Source organism: Felis catus, chromosome B3 (genome assembly GCF_018350175.1).
Source record: "Felis catus isolate Fca126 chromosome B3, F.catus_Fca126_mat1.0, whole genome shotgun sequence".
In the NCBI taxonomy this organism is placed as follows: domain Eukaryota; kingdom Metazoa; phylum Chordata; class Mammalia; order Carnivora; family Felidae; genus Felis; species Felis catus.
In genome coordinates this window covers 94,763,326-94,781,170 of record NC_058373.1, presented here as the reverse complement: position 1 = coordinate 94,781,170, position 17,845 = coordinate 94,763,326, and the positions used below count along the sequence as shown (strand labels likewise).

Here is a 17,845-nt window from a genome sequence, read left to right as displayed (position 1 = left end):
GGTGGGTGATGGGTATTGAGGAGGGCACCTTTTGGGATGAGCACTGGGTGTTGTATGGAAACCAATTTGACTATAAACTTCATATATTGAAAAAAAATAAAATAAATCTGGTCAAAATTGACTCTAGCTCAAATAATGTATTCAAAAGCAAATTCAAATCTGGGATAAAACAAACCTGGCTTCTTTAGACCTGGGACAAATATTTTTCACATAGTATATATTCAGTAAACATAAATTGGAATAATTCAAGTTTGAATTTATATTACATATGTAAATATGGTCCTTTTAAAGAACAGAATAACTTGAACTGCCTTAATAGCTTAGAGATAACATCCATCATTCTTTACATGCAAAGTATCATAGGACTTCTACTAGGTAGAGAAACTAAGGTGTCACATTTAAGAAAAAAAAAAGACAACTGATAATTTGCTTTCTGAAAAAGCAGTACAGTTAGATAAGAAATCAGTAGAGAACATCACAGGTCAACCCAATCAGTTACCATTAATACAGCCATAGGCTATAGCAGACACAAGCTATAGAAGAGATGAGGAGCCCCTTTTCTATCTAATGCACATACAGAGTGTTTCTTCAAATAATTTCTGAAAGGTTTATGCTACATATCAATTTGTTAGTCCAATGACAACTAATGGATTCAAAAGTATTATAACTATATTTAATGTTTAATGTATTATTTATTTAGGCTTGATTTCCTTGGAATCCCTCCCTATTGTGGATTCATTTTCAAAAACAGAATGCAGTTACATCACACAGAAATATGTCCTGAAAGAGCTCTTCCTTTTGGCACAGGTTGCCTTTCTAAATACAAGGTGCCAATACCAATGAGCAAGAAAATTGGAGCCACATTGTGTATCTAAAGTGGAAAAAAGAAGGATTCAGAACAGCTACTTCTTACTACAATGGATCACTGAGCACAGTCTACTGAAATAAAACTGCCTTCTGAGAAAGATTAAAAATCTGAAGTCTCTGTGTCCACAATGCCCATTTTTCAATGAAAATCACTAGACATACAGAGAAACAGGAAATGGGGTCCAAAGTCAATGAAAAAGTAAAAATCAATCCATTGAAATAAAGCTGAAGCAGGAAGATAAGGGCAAATAAAACTAAAGAGGGCAGATCTATCTATGTATCTATATAGATAGATCTCCAATTATATATATATAAAGAGAGCATATATATATATATATATATATATATATAGAGAGAGAGAGAGAGAGAGAGAGAGAGAGGCAGAGGAAAAAGTAGAAAAGGAGAGGAAAAAGATGAGGCATAAATAAAGGGAAAACCAAAAGACCTTCAGCAACCTCTACACCAAGATGAATATAAGGAGAATCATATTTAGGTACATTGTAATCAAACTACTGCAAATCAAAGCTAAGGAAAAATTCTCAAAAGTAGCCAGAGGGAGAAATAAAAACATATTCAAGGGAACAAAGATAAAATGATGGTTGATTTCACATTAGAAACAGTGACATACAGAAAAAATAGATCAACTTTAAACTGCTTGAGGAAAAAAAATGGCAGAATTTTAAATGTCACAAAAACATGAATGAAATGAAGTTATTTTTATATAAACAAATCTGAGAAACTTTGTCTCCAGCAGATCACCACTACAAAAAGTACTAATGGATATTCTTCAGGCCAAAGGGAAATGGTGCTAGATTGCAACTCAGATCTACAGGTAGAAAGGAAGTCCATCAGAAATGGTAAATAAGTAGAAAATTTTAAAACTATATTTTCTTCTTATAATTTACATAAAATATATCTGTTTACTGTAAAGTGAGATTTACAATTTAGGAAAAAGTAAAAAATACTATTAAAAATGGAAAGAGGATAATAAATGAATGATACTGTGGTAAGATTATTGCATGTGTGTAGTGAGATAAAGAACGTGAAGTATCAGCTTTGAAATGAAAAAAGGGAGATAATAGTAAAACCCGAAAAGAGAGTATGATGATGTAAAGTTGTGAGCATGAAGAGTAAACTACTGCCTATAATTGGACTATGAAGAGTTATGAGTGCTGTTAGCCCTGGAACAACCACCAAAACACAATTAGAGATTTAAAAATCAGTACAAGAAATAAATTAAAATCATATATATCAACTGAAAAGAAAAAAGAGAAGGAGCCACAAAAGAATAAAAACAAAGTACAAGTGGAGAATAAATAAGATGGTCTTAATTCCAAACATACCAAAAATTACAGTAACTATAAATGAACTAAATATTAAAATTTAAAATGATAGAATAACATAGATGAATATAACAGAAACTATACTGAGGAAAAGTAGCCAGAGACACAAAAAATAATTAGTGCATAATTTCATTAACATCAAATTCTAGAAAAGGCCAAAACCATCAGTTAGTCAAGAGAGTCATATCAATAATTGCCTGGCATAGGAGCAAGGGCTGTGAAGATAACTGCAGAGGAAAGAAAGTAAGGAAGCTTTTTGGGAAGAGGAAGTGTCCTGTATCTTGATTGAGCAGCACTTACACTGTAGTATATATCAATCAAAGGTTATTGACCTGTACATTTAAAATGAGAGAATTTTGGGGCGCCTGGGTGGCTCAGTCGGTTGAGCGGCCGACTTCAGCCAGGTCACGATCTCGCGGTCCGTGAGTTCGAGCCCCGCGTCGGGCTCTGTGCTGACAGCTCGGAGCCTGGAGCCTGTTTCAGATTCTGTGTCTCCCTCTCTCTCTGACCCTCCCCCATTCATGCTCTGTCTCTCTCTGTCTCAAAAATAAATAAACGTTTAAAAAATAAAATAAACTGAGAGAATTTTATTGCGTGTAAGTTATATCTCAATAAAGTTGTTTTTTTAAGTGTATCAAAATACTGATTGCTTACTGATCAGTATATCAGACTTTATGGGTTCAAATATTGCCTCTCGTATTTTCTTACTGTATGAATTGGGCAAATTACTTAACCATCCTAAGTTTTGTCTATAATTGGGAATAATAGTAGTTTATAGCACTGGTGAGAGGATTAATTCCTTATCTGGAGCAGGTGTTCACTATATATCAATACCATATTGTAATAATATCATTAGCATCACTACTATTTTTACAAGGTTCAGAATGTGAAACTGTTGAAAGAGATATATCAAATAATGAGACAAAGTTATTCTCATGTTCAAATAATTCTTTTAAAAGAGAAATGAGACTTGGATAAAAAGTAAACTCAAAAAGATGCTATTTGGTAATGTAAGATAGGGCAATTAGAGTCAAGTCACTCAATACATACAAAAAACATTAGTTTCCTATTAATGCTGTAGCAAGTTACCATAAGTGTTGTGGCTTAAAAGAACAAAAATGTATTATCTTACAGTTCTGGAAGACAGAAATCCAAAATGAGTAAAATAGGGCTAAAATCAAGGTGTCAGCAGGCCTACTTCCTTCTGAAGGCTCTAGGGAAGAATATATTGCTTTACCTTTGGTAGCTTCTAAAGGCTGCTTATATTTGGCTTGTGGCTTTTTTCTTCACCTTCAAAACAAGCCACATAGCATCCTCTCTTTCTTTCACATGACCTTCTTCTCTCCTATATCAACTCTCTTGCCTCCATCTTATAAAGATACATGGGGTTACATTTAAGATCCACCAAGATAATCCGGAATAATTCTCACCTGGAGATCCTTAATTTGACCACATCTGCAAAGCCCCTTTGGTCATATAAAATAACAAAGATTCTAGGGATTAGTACACAGTTGTCTTTGGAGGCCTGCCAAATGCCATACGAGCAAGATTGGAAATGAGAGGGGAGGAAAGGAGACACTAGTGCCCTGAGAAATTTTATTTTTAAAAGTTTACAAGTGTTTGGTCAAGGAGAAACAAATGTGAAACAAAAACAAATATATGAAATAAAATGTCATTGTTATTTTTAGGTGTCCTAAATGTTTATCTGCGTTTGAAAGGGCAGACAACCATAGAGAATCCACTGTGGTCTTCAAGTGGGAATAAAGGACAACGGTGGAATGAGGCTCATGTTAATATATATCCAATTACTTCATTTCAGGTAAGAGAAGAACAATCACTTCTGTAAATAGATTGCTACACATGAGCATAATGTTAAAAGGCAGACCTTAAGCAAACATTAGAATATGAACATTCAGAAATTCTGTGATACAAGTATCACAAAATGACAGTATTAAGTTTTTCTTTAGTTCTCAAAGCTGTTTTATAAAGAGAAAATGACCCTTTTTCTTATTAATACCTATCAAGTAATATGTTTGAATAATTATCTTTCAGAATCTAAATGATTTGCCTAGTGGAAATGTAATCCATTTCTACAAATTCACATGTGTATATTTTGTTATCTGAAGTTAAATAACACAGGTTCTTATAATAATGGAAGCTGGGTAGTCTGTTCTCAATCTGAATTTTAGTTGATGAAATTTTATATGTTTTAGCAAAATGTGTCTCTTTAGGCTAATGTCATTTTAGTATTTTATCACTGTGATTACCAAAGCCAGAGAACTTAACAAAGCTATTTTTCTTTGTTTTGACATAGAAAGGTAGGCTTAGATTGAAAGCTACAAATATATAATATAAATTTTAATGACTATAAAAATGGCCACTATGGCTTGAGACAATACTTCATGAAAATATATCAGTGGAGAAAATAATGTAGTTGTAATGATTTTAGTGACTATATATAGTATGTGTATTTTATATACTCAAGTGTTTTTTTTCTATCGGTGATTTCCTCAATATATTGAAACATATTTTTGCTTCCTATGTAACTGCCTCACCAACACATTATTAAATCAAATATATATACAATATGTTTTTAAGAGAATAGTTATATTAATTATTAGTTATTGCTATAGACATCAATTTAGTAAATATTTATTAGGCACATTCAAGATAATAATTTATTCTCCTAACGAACAATTCAATAAATACTTTTTGAGCTACTACCATATGCCAGGAACATACATAGTTTGAAGATCTAAAAATGATTGCTTGGGGTGCCTGGGTGGTTCAGTCAATTGAGCATCCAACTTTGACTCAGATCATGATCTCATGGTTCGTGAGTTCAAGCCCCACGTCGGGCTCTGTACTGACCGCTCAGAGTTTGGAGACTGCTTCGGATTCTGTGTCTCCCTCTCTCTCTGCCCCTCCCCCACTTGTGCTCTGTCTCTCTCTCAAAAATAAATAAACATTAATTTTTTAAAAATGATTGCTTACCTCAGATTGGTAGAAATATACATCTAAACACTAACATCACATACTGTAAAAATTGCAGTAAGAGAGGTATGCACAAGGTTCTGTGAGCACATCCAAACAACAAGAACAGTATGGAGGAAAGTCAAGAGACACTTGAGGTATAAGGTGAAACCTGAACCAAGGAGAGGGATTGCAAAGCCAAGCAAGAGCTAACAATATTGCAGCAGAGTTCGGAGTAAACAGACATAGACATCATATACCATAGGATTTGCTTGAGAAACAGAAAAACTTTTATCTAGAATTTGGTACCTAAAGATACATCAGACTGGGGTGATCTGAGGTTAAGGTTTAGATAATGGGGAGTCATTGGAAGATTTTAGTTGGGGAATGACCTGGTACAGTGGTCACGTTGGGGTTCAAGTGGGTAAAATTGGGCTGGCAAACAACTTAGCACTCACAAAATTCACATGAAAGATGTTGAAAGAATAAACTCAGGAAGTGGTATAAAAAGAAGTGGATGATTTCAAGATCTACTTAGGTGTGAAAACTAGCACAGCATTTTTATGTTGGGAATTTGGGAAGCAGCCATAAATGACTAACAGGTTTCCAACCAGGGAATCTTGGGTAATGCCTGTGCTACACATTACCTTAAGAAAAAAAAAGGAAGGAAGGAAGGAAGGAAAGGAAAGGAAAGGAAAGGAAAGGAAAGGAAAGGAAAGGAAAGGAAAGGAAAGGAAAGGAAAGGAGGAAGGAAGGAAGGAAGGAAGGAAGGAAGGAAGGAAGGAAGGAAGGAAGGAAGGAAGGAAGGAAGGAAGGAAGGAAAGAGAAAAGCTTCAGGGTTGAATACGGCTACTTCTTTCTTGGACATGTAAATAAAAAATGCCTATAGACTATCCTTTTAAAGCTGTGCAGGTTGCTGTATGTGTTTATGTGAAACTTTGGAGACATACACATTTGTGAGTCATCAGGTTGTATGTGCTACTTAGAAATGTGGGAATGGTTGATATTTCCAAGGGAAAGTGTACATAGGTGAATAGTGATTAAATGATGGAACCATGCAGAAAGCTAACCAATAATTAATAACAACTGTGGGAGAAGAGCTCAATCCTAAGTAGTATTTTTTAAAGTTAAAAGGAAGGAGATCCAGGAAAGTTGGGTGCCCACAGAATTTAGAGACAGTGATACTCAAATAGAAAAGCAAGTTGAGTCCAGTGCATTGGTCATTACACAGAGTGTCCAATCTTGGTAAAGATTGGACATCTTTACCATCTTGGTAAAGAACCACCATCATAACTAAAATTATTTACTCCTCAGAGTTAATAAAATGACCTATAGGCAGATATTAAATTTGTTATATTTATGCAGTTATTTTATTCTATAATTTTTCACATTAGTAAAGTATGAATTTTGTTTTGTTTTGTTATGATCTTACAAGGGAATGTTGCTTTAGTCAGGTTGTTACAACAGGGAGAATCCACAAGGGAATGTCCCCCTGGATACAAGCAATGAGGAGAGTTCATAGAGGAAAGAAATGAGAGGCAGAGTATCAGTTCCAAACTTGAGGTTTCATCTCATAGAAAGGAATTGCTTTCCTTTGTGATTTGGTCCATCTTACTCCATTGCATCTTATAACCAGAATTGTTGATTTAAAGAAGGGATTTCAAGATGTGTATTGGTCTTTTGTTACCAGGAAGGATGTGGTCAGTATAAATTCAGAGTAGAACATTTTTACAGCTCACTACAAATGACACATTTTCTGCAGCCTCAGAGATTTCCATATTAAATTCACAAAACGAGATTGATTAGAATGTTTAAAGCAGATGTTCAATAAAGTGTTATTCACAAAACTCCAAACCTTGGAGAACTCTTCACTACAGTCAACTCTTCGCCTCATTCCAATTGAGAAGTCAGCCTGGGTTTGCATAGTTGGTGCTCACAGTATTTGTCATTTCTGGTGCTTTTTGTTCTTTTGTAGATGCAGATTTCCATCTGGTATCAATTTTATTTTGCTTGAAGGACTTCTTTTAACATTTATTTATTATAGTGTGGGTCTGGTAAACATGAATTCTTTTTACCTTTTGTACTTCTGAAAAAGTCTATTTCATCTTCATATTTTGAAAGATCTTTCCCCTGAGTATAGGATTCTAGTTTTTCCTTTTGGAACATTAAAGATATTCTGCTGTCTTTTTGTTTGCATTGTTTCCAAGAATAAATCTGTTGAAACTCCTATTTATCCTTCTGTGTGTAATATGACTGGCTGCTTTTAAGATTTTCTCTTTACCACTGGTTTTGAGCAATTTAACTGTGACATGTTTTTATGTCATTTTCTTCATTTTCCATGTGCTTGTGGTTCATTGATTTTGAATCTGTGAGTTTATAGTTTTTATAAAATCTAAGCATTGTCTGGCTAATGTTTCTTCAAATATTTTTGTTCCTCCTCCTCTCCTTTGAAGACTCCAGTATCTTATATATGTATATAAGACCCCTTATCTATGTGCACGTATATAAGGTGTTACAGTTCATTGATGCTTTTTAAATGCTTTTTAAGTTGATTTTTGTGTTTCATTTTGCATAGTTTTCTGGTGTGTCTTCACATTCATGAATCATTTCTTCTGCAATGTCTAATCTGCCTTCAATCATATTCAGTGTATTTTGCATTTCAGACATTGTCATTTTTGTCTCTATAAGTTCAACTTGAGTGTCTTAAAAAATATTTCCACATCTCTAGTGAATGTTTTGAGTATATGAAACCAAGTTATACTAGATTTCTTTGTCATTGTCTGCTAATGCTAATACCTATGTCAGTTCTTGGTTGGTTTTAACTGATTTTTTTTTTCCTCCTCATTACAAGCCATTATTTATCTGCTTCTGTGCATGTCTGGTAGTCTGATTGGGTGTCAGACACTGTGAATTTTATTCTGAGAGGTAAAATTCTTAAAATTTTATAAAATGCAAATTTTTTGTGTATTTTTTTATATTTCTGTAACTATTCTTGAGCTCGTTTGGTAGTTATTTGGAAGCTGTTTGATTATCTTGGTCTTGTTTTTAAGATTTGTTGGAAGACGCTGAAGCAGTGTTTAGTATAGGGCTATTCTCACTACCAATGCAAGAGTCTTCTGAGCACTCTGTCCAATGAATTATGAGGTTTTCATGTCTTGTGTGAGTTAGGTACTGTTACCTTAAATGCATCACTCTGGTTCTTTCCCAGTTCTTGTGTAGTTACCAGACATTCACGCCCTGATGAGTACATTACTGAATACTCGAGGGGGACTTTCTGCAGATCTCTGTAACTCTGTCTTTGCTTATATCCTGTCTTGCGCAGTCTAGCTGCTTTGGACTCCTTAGACTCTCAGCTCTATCTCCTCAACCCAGATTTTCTACCAGGTTCTGTCTTTCTTCTGCTTGCACCATGATCTATAAATTCTGTATAGGACAGTCATAGGATTCACCTTGTTTCATTCCTGTCACTCATTGATCATTGTTCTTCATTACCTAATGCTCATTGTTTCCTATATTTTGTCTAGTTATTTGGTTGTTTCTGATGAGAGGATAGGTCTGGTTCCTGTTAATCTGCCTTGCTGGAAGCAAATCAAAAAGTAGCAGTTTTTAATGAAGCATTGCTACGCTATGTAATTATCAGTCAAAAATAAAATAAATAAAATCATTTTTATTTTGTATTTCTATGTTATTTTATTCTCTGACATATTTTTAGGTCTGTTGACTAAAGACTGTCTTTAATTTCATAAATCTTGATTTTTGAAGGAAACATGAAACACAGCTACATCATCTTACCACATATATTGTTTGTATTTTGGTTTTGAGTTTGTTGTTATTTTGAACTCTTTTCAGACAAAGTCATTTTATACTCAAAAATAATTTATAACCTATTGAGCTTTTCAAAAATGCTTTGGTATGTAATGCCTACCAGGAAAACATGGTAAAAACTGTACAGAATATATTAGGATATAAATTAAGTTATGAGAAGTTTTAATATTACTCAGATGTAGATTTGTGGCATTGTAGAATGTCTTTAATTCAAGTGGAAAGGATATCTCCTACCTCTTGGAATTTTAAATGAGATGTAAGTAGTCTTGAGCCTCTGCTGCACTGACACTTAGGTTGTTTTGTTTGGAGTTGCATACATTTAAATTATTTTGATTTATAAACCCTTTAAAAAACAGCCACTTGCAAAGTCCTTTGTTTGAGTGTGCCCAGTTAGTTTGCTTAGCTGAAAATAAAATTGTTTAGTATTTCTCAGGGTTAGTAGAAGTTTTAGCCTTCTGAAATTCCTTTTGGGGTTCTTTTTCAAGAATTAATTTAACATGATCAGTGCTTATGATGAAAACATATTTTATTACTAGATTTGGAAGGAATACAGCAAAAATTCCAAAAATGGTAAAAATGATGCAGTGTTATCTTAGAATGCTACTTATCATTTATATCACACACCAAAAAAAAAAAAAAACATCCTTTTTAATGCTTTACTTATATTCCAAATGCTTTCCAGGGGGGAAATATGGAGACATCCTGAGACATAAAAGATGCTCTTTATATTTTCTTTATTACAGTTGAAAGGATATCTGGAGATCTTCTCCCTTTATATCCTCATTTAAAGATTTCAAAGTGATTTCAAGACAGTGTATCTTAAATAACATACATCCTTAACATGAAATAGGGTGGGAAAAGATTTTAGCTCTCTTTACATCATGCTCCCTTCATGCTTATCTAGGTAATAATAATAATAATAATAATAATAATAATAGTAATCCGGAATATATTGTCACATGGTCAAGTAGATGTATATCTGGCATTCTAAGCCAAATTCCAGGGCCATTATATAGACACAACTATGGCTCCTAAAGTAACTATTGTAAACATTTTCCAATGACGGGGCACCTGGATGGCTCAGTGGTTAAGCTTCTGACTGGATCGCAGGTTAGGTCTTCATCTCAGGGTTGTAAGTTCACCTGCACTAGGGATCCACACTTGGTATGAAGCCTACCTAAAAAGAAAAAAGAAAACAAAATTCTTCCAATGTTAAAGCTATTTTAAACTTTATTTGTATCTTAATTTTTTCCAAGTGATGTACACTGTCAGTTTTCAGACTGTATTCTTAGAATTTGTGGTTGCCTTAGCAGTAATAATCAGAAGTGATGTATCTCTTGTCTTGAAGAATATGCTATGAACATTTGCAGAAGGCATCATTAATATTGAAGTCAAATCATCAAGAGTGTGTTGTATCCTTTGACTCCCCCATCTATTTTTATTCATTAGTGTTGCATGGAGCTCTTTCTTCCTTACTAAGAAATTATATTTGAACACAAGTTTTAATAGCATCATCTATATCTCTGTCTCTTTATTGACATCTGTATCGGTAAGCTTTAATGCACTATACTGTACGTAAGAAATTGTCAATCAGTGAATTAAAATAATTTTGTTTAGTGTCATTCTAATAACAGAAGCCAACATACATTTTATTAACTTCCCACTTGAATATACCCACCAACAGTTAATTTTATGATCATGCAGTATTTATCACATATTAGGTTTGATGCATTGCATGTGCACACTGTGAAAATATATAAAATTTTAAACTTGTCATTTCAGTTAAGGGAAATAATATCAGTATGATTGTGTGTAAAGACCATGTTTTACATAAATTGAGCCTTCTTTTAGGAAACCTAAACTTTAACATTTTATCCCTAAGTATATAGATGTAATTAATTCCTTCTTTGTGGCAATTAAAGCAAATGCATTTCAGAAGTATTGAAGAGGAAAGGAACATAATTTTACCCCTGTAATGTAATAGTATTCAGAATCATGATGGTCCTTCATAAAAATATGACAAAATTTAACCTGTTAAACTAGAGAACATTTCTTTTATAAATGAATAAAATTCATTTTTATCATTGTATACAGATTATAGCTTCCAGTTTGAGATACATCATAAGGAATGGTTATAGTTTCTTCTTTTTTATACCTGGGAAAAAGCTGTTTGTCACCAAGGATTTATTTTTGTAAACACTTGAAAGTTTGGCCAAGGTACACTGTTTGAATTGAATCTGTATGCATTTTATTTCTGTTACCTACTTCACAATCAAAAACAATATAAAGGAAAAAGGTATCCCTCTAGGTCTTAGTTTAGAAGTCACTTACGAGTATATTAGAATCCATAAAATTTTGTTATAATAATTAAATATGTAGTTGGAGTTGGAGTTCAGAACATAAAAAGAACAATGCGATAAATATCTCTTGTGAGAGTCTGTAGGAGTTAAAAAAAAACACTCTATATCTTCTTAGGAGCAAAACTCTTACGGGAATTTAAAGGAAACAAACAAACATATGGCATAGGATCTTTTTCTCCCTGTTCAAATAGGAGGCTGAGGAAGACTACAGTATTTCTCTGGAATATTGGATTGGATTCCCTATCATTGCACGATTACAAATAAATATTACAAACACTAATTATATAACTGTACCAAGAGATATTGTCAGAAATTATTTTTATCATCTACTGCTGTTTACACTATCTATGCTACTATATTTCTGATTTATTTCCACACACAATACATAGAACACCTGTTATGCTTACACAGGAAGTAAAGTTGCTTTACTCAGTGACAAGCTGTATTATTGATAGTTGTACAGATAAATGTAATAATTTATAAATAAGCTAGCTTTTATTTCTATAACACTTAACTCATTCAGGATCAAAAAGGGATGAAGTTTTCATATAAGAAAATGTGCTAGATATAGGCAGTCCTGATGACACATGACAGTTCGACTTGTGTTGATTTGTATTTTTGCTGTTCAGCCAACTATACACATACAGTCAACTCACTGCAGGGAGGCAACACGCACATTAAATTACATCAATCTACTCTGATGCTTACCGAAAAAGGCTCTCCCAACGCTTCCTCTCAGTCCTATCACAAAAGTAGTGTGACAGCATCCTTCACAACCTCTCTGCTTCATGGCTCTGTCTTTAACCCAAACGTAGGTCTGACCATATGTTTAAGCATGAACTATGTAACCTGAATGGGAAGAAGAAGGAAGGGAGGATAAAGACAGCTAATGGGAAAATTAGGAGTGATTGATACTTTATGGTCCCTAAAAGACATTTTGAAATGCTTTGAGCAATGGCAGCATCATTCAAGGGCCAGCAGCTTTGAAAAGATGTTGATGATTTACACATTTTAGTTCTCACTTTTTTTTTTAAATAGTCTCATCTTTTTTATATTGACACCTACCTCCGGGTGACTAGAACTTGCTAAGTAAAAATAATTGTGTACTTTAAAGAAATGAGAAAAATTGTGGATGATTGTCTTACCTATTTACCTCTACATAACTAAGATGGAAAAATCTATGTATTCCTAAACCTGTTTCTCCAGCATCCTTCCCAATGAAAAGACTATGACTTCACCTTCATCTGTTTAAATTTCAAGTGCGAGCAGGTGCAGAACATTCTACCCTATCAGCCTTCTCACGGACACTTCACTTCCCACACAAAGCACATGAGAATGCAGTCCCCTTCTTTGCCATGGCTACAGCATAAAGCCTGTACTCCACTCTACAAGCTGGGTTTGCTTCCTTTCCCTTCCCACACCATCTTTTAAAATTAAAACTATTGGTTACTGAGGAGGTTTCCTCTTTACCAAAGCAAATTTTCCTAATTAATGCATCCTTATTCCTGCTGCAGTCCAGAATTAAAACCTGACTGGGAGGCAGAAATCTGTACTTTATTCCATTTGATCCTTTATAATAGCTGCAAGAAAGAAAGAATTGTGATGACAGTACTCCACTTTTATTCAGTCAACTATTAGCCGTGTGGCCAAAGTGGACATGTTGGATTTTATGGAATAAGACTCATAGCAGCATGAATCTGTGGGTTCTAACTTTCTCCAAGATAACACTTCATTCATGTTGTTATCTTCAGGAGAGAAGACTCAGCATCACATGACTGAAACTAAGAAGGGGGTGGGAATAACCATTGATTTACTCTAACAATGATTCTCTACCAGGTAAGCAGCACATTTTAAAATAAGGAAAAATACCCAATGACTTAAAAACCCATAATTAGGAAACAGGCAGTAGTGCTGATAGGGGCAATTTAGGATGACCTTAAAGAGCCATGTGCTCTATAAAAGGTGTGCATATTAATGTTTTAAAGTGCATTCACCTCAGCCTTGTTCAGAATAGCTGAAAATAACTTTAATGTCTAACAATATCAATAGGGCCACTGGTTACATAACTTACGTGATACCCATTAGGTGGGGAATTCCACAGTCATTAAAATGATTTCCCCTTTTCTGATTTCAGTGCTCTTGGATTTTTATACTATTGATTTTTTTTTTTAATTCAGGTTGTAGGACCTTGTGATTTAAACAGCCCTCTGAGGGTTTTGTTTTTTTTTTTTTTTTTAGCTATTTCCCAGATAACTTTCCAAATACCACCTTAAGACAAAAGCAAGTCATTATTCTAGGCAGTCAAAGTAATATTTCATTTTTTATTCTGAGGACTGAGAATCCGTATACTGCTAGCTGGGTTCTATATTATATTTTAACTCTGGTCTGCCATATTATTCTGGCTTGAGTGATAACATGACATTTTGGATGTTTTACAAAGAAATGGCTTTGGGAAATCTTTATTAACTTATTTATCTCAACATAGGTAAGCAGAAAACTCTTTCTACACAAATTAAATATAGTAATAAAATTTTCTCAAACTTTTCTCCTATCAGATCTTGAAAATTATTCTTACGCTATGGATTTGTATGGACTATGAGCAGGGAAAAGGAACTCAATGCAAAAGTTGATAACTAATGCTTCTTTACTAAAAGATTTCAATTAATAAAATTATGACAGTATATAAGAGAACAATAGATAAATCTTTCAAAGGTAGCATAAGTATTCTGAAAATCACCACAAATTTGCCTTTAAGGAGCCATATTAAGATACTTTCAAAGACAAACAGAACCAAAAATTTTGATATTGATAAAAATAGACTTTCACTCAATTTGTTACAATGAAATAAGGCTAAAAATTGTATTAAAATGCATACATCAGCTTGATGTTGAAACAGCTCTTTATTAAGCTAATTTTTCTTTGAAAAGACCAAACTAGATACTTCATTTTGGCATGTAGAAATTTTTGTGATTATAATCACTAAATGCATAGGTTGCCTTTTTGTATCAAAAGGATTAAAAAGGTTTTGCTAGAAGCAAGGAATGACTGTGGGGTTATAGAGAAAATTTTATAAGTCTTATTTCTGCAAAAACAAAATAAAAATTTGCTAATTGTCCCTATATTGTTATTGTATTCAGAATTTAGCAATAAAAGGAGACTGATTTCATTCATCTATACTTTCACCTCTCATGTATCAAGTCTCAGTGCCAATCACTGTTGTAGATACTGGAAGTTCAAAGGTCTGACACTAAACACTCAAGCAAACCCATAAATATCTTCAGGTGTTTAAAAATAGAATGTCAAAAGTGAAATTATAGAGGTATATCATAACATAGGGGAATGTGAGAAACTTATTCACTGTATTTGCAAGAGAGCAAACAACTTCATAGTGATGGTAACCCTTGTTCTTGGCTTCAATAAACCTAAATACTGCTGTAAAGAACCGTGAACTGATTTATCCCATAAAATATTTCTAGAAAACCAGTGTTAGATGTTTAGAGAAAACTGGAGGGATTCTATCTCAGAGAAATACTGTTCAAATAAACATTTTTCCCCTGAAAACGAAGTGGTAGGATTTGTAGCAGTGTTAGTTTTTATTGTATTATTCAATTAAGTGTAGTTTTGTTTTAAAGCCAACACAGAGCTTTTGATGTGAAAACTAATATTAGCCAAGGAAGATCCTATGATTTGTTTTGTTAAGAACATTCTTTTTTTTTTTAAGCAACAACTCTGAAGACTGTGAATAATAAATGATGCCAGAATTACTGTTGATTTTAGGTTTGGCTCCTTGGTTTCTCAGTAAAAATCCATCTACAAATCAAAGCTCTACATTTAGGTTTGTTTCATTCATATTTGTAGCTCATTTTTGAAGGTATTCGAGGTCCTGGCATAGAAGGTGACATTGCCATTGATGATGTATCAATTGCAGAAGGAGAATGTGCAAAACAAGACCTAACGACTAAGAGTAAGTGTCCATTCTTGGATTGGTTTGATGTAATATTAAAGTAACATATTAACTGTTAATATCGTCTAATTTTTAAAACTCATTTATTTTTTAGTTTGTAAGTTTAGAAATTCCTTATATGTGAGACCCTAAAATTGTGAAGATATTTTGAAAACAAAGTATTAAGTTTGAGGGTAGGCATATTAGACCTAAGATCAAAGTAATTTTGATCTTAGGTCTATGTAAGGCAAGCACACCTTGATTTTTAATGAAGATTTTTTTTAACGTTTATTTTTTTATTTTATTTTATTTTTTTATATGAAATTTATTGACAAATTGGTTTCCATACAACACCCAGTGCTCATCCCAAAAGGTGCCCTCCTCAGTACCCATCACCCACCCTCTCCTCCCTCCCACCCCCCATCAACCCTCAGTTCTCAGTTTTTAAGAGTCTCTTATGCTTTGGCTCTCTCCCACTCTAACCTGTTTTTTTTTTCCTTCCCCTCCCCCATGGGTTCCTGTTAAGTTTCTCAGGGTCCACATAAGAGTAAAACCATATGGTATCTGTCTTTCTCTGTATGGCTTATTTCACTTAGCATCACACTCTCCAGTTCCATCCACGTTGCTACAAAAGGCCATATTTCATTTTTTCTCATTGCCACGTAATATTCCATTGTGTATATAAACCACAATTTCTTTATCCATTCATCAGTTGATGGACATTTAGGCTCTTTCCATAATTTGGCTATTGTTGAGAGTGCTGCTATGAACATTGGGGTACAAGTGGCCCTATGCATCAGTACTCCTGTATGAAGATTTTTAAAAATATTTAATTCATATTATTAATTTCAGAGGATTCTTTAACTTTTATTAAAACATTGGCTAATCTATATACTCAGCACACATTTACATAGCAATAGCTATTTTTATTGCCCCAGTTTATGAATGTATTTTCCAAGTCTGACTTTTGCAACCATTTTAACAGATTCACTACTGTGAAGAGCCTAAGTGTATACAATAAGTAACAGATCAGCCCATTTTTTCCTGCTATAAGTAACCTATGTGCATCACAATCTTGTTTAGTAATTTGGTTTCATTTTTTCACACATGAATATTTTAGTTTAATGATATATTCAAATTTTATTTTCTTGCCACAAATATGTTTTTGAATAAAGGAGATATAATGTAAAATATTATTAATATGTAAAATAAAAGATAAATTTAAAAATTACAAATAATGCAGATAGCATCATAATTATGTGTTAGGCAGCTTCTTAAAATCCTCATCTCCATATTATCCATGTGAATCTGAGAAAACTAAAACCATTTCTTTTAAAAATTCCTCCACTTGAAAAATTTTCATAGGGTCATCTGATCTTTAATTTCGTGATTATATAAAGGGGTATATCGATCAAGCTAAATTTAAACAAATAACTCATCAATTATTTAGTACACATAAAAGGAGCATGAAAGTCCATTTTGTAACATGTAGAGAAAATAGGAGTCTTTGTTAATTGCATATAGTTATTGAGAAATTGCATTAGTCTAGATGTTGAAAGTCAAATTTGTGCAACTACCCGGGGATTGCTCATATGAACTGAACTGACTCCATTTTTAAGCATTGTAAAGAGACAAAAACTAAGATTGTATACAACAATGAGCCACTTTGCTCATAGTTTTCACCTTCTTGTCTACTACTTATACTTAGTATTTCAAGTAATAAATTTAGTAAAAGTTTTTTCCCATGTCTGGCTAATTTCACTTTAAAAAACCAGTAGCAGTACCCAAATGAAGTAGGTTTGTCAAATATTCATTCTCCTTAGAGGAGGAGAATGGGATTTCTTTTGCATTTCATAACATGAGCCAGTCATAGTAACATCATATTAACTGAAGATAGTTACCATATTACATAGGAATCTTACAGTTAGATAATTTAATCACTGAACCCTATTACAAATTAAATTCAAGAAATTGAATTAAACTCTCCAAATGAGGAAAGCAAGAGAACTCCCTCATGGAGAAAACACAAGTGGTGAGAGTTGCCACAGTAAAATGACAAGAATAACCCATAGGGACTTTATTGTTACATATTAGTATACTTTCATAATCAGTTTTCTTCTCTTCTAAATTGAGAGAAATGTGTGTCTGTTTTAAATAAAATCTGTCTGTACTGGAGGTATTTCTATTTAGCCTCTGGAAATCAGAGGAAATAGCCCCAATGAACAAAAACATTCTCTTTGGTATGAGAAAGTATTCTGTTACACTAGTATACATTTAACTATCATTTATTAAGCTCATTTTGACAAGTAGTATTTGGTGAATATTGTTAATTTCTTAGTACACACCAATTTGGTGGCCCAAAGCTTCTTCCTAACTGCTCAGGTTCCTAACCCTTCTCAGTCAGTATATGGTACCACAATATCAAAAGCTGAGGTTTTGCCTTATCTTCAAAACCCAGGTCTCAACTAGGTGAGATCCATGTTATAATTTAAGCTAGGTTCATGAATTACCAGGCTTACCTATGTTAGCCCTCC

General features: G+C 33.4%; 1 protein-coding gene across 2 annotated transcripts in view; it reads left to right on the top strand.

Annotated features, from left to right (window-relative positions):
- MDGA2 (MAM domain containing glycosylphosphatidylinositol anchor 2) overlaps positions 1-17,845 on the top strand; it is an 852,594-nt gene that overhangs the window by 832,110 nt on the left and 2,639 nt on the right. The window contains exons 15-17 of one of the 2 annotated variants that reach the window (XR_002743071.2): positions 3,899-4,029; positions 13,120-13,204; positions 15,227-15,332. Coding sequence is in view for 1 of the 2 variants with exons in the window: in XM_023255671.2 (XP_023111439.1) it covers positions 3,899-4,029; positions 15,227-15,332 (237 nt within the window). In the remaining variant the exon portion in view is untranslated. Of the gene's footprint in view, positions 1-3,898; positions 4,030-13,119; positions 13,205-15,226; positions 15,333-17,845 lie in introns of those variants that run through there. The other variant, XM_023255671.2, reaches the window with a different exon arrangement.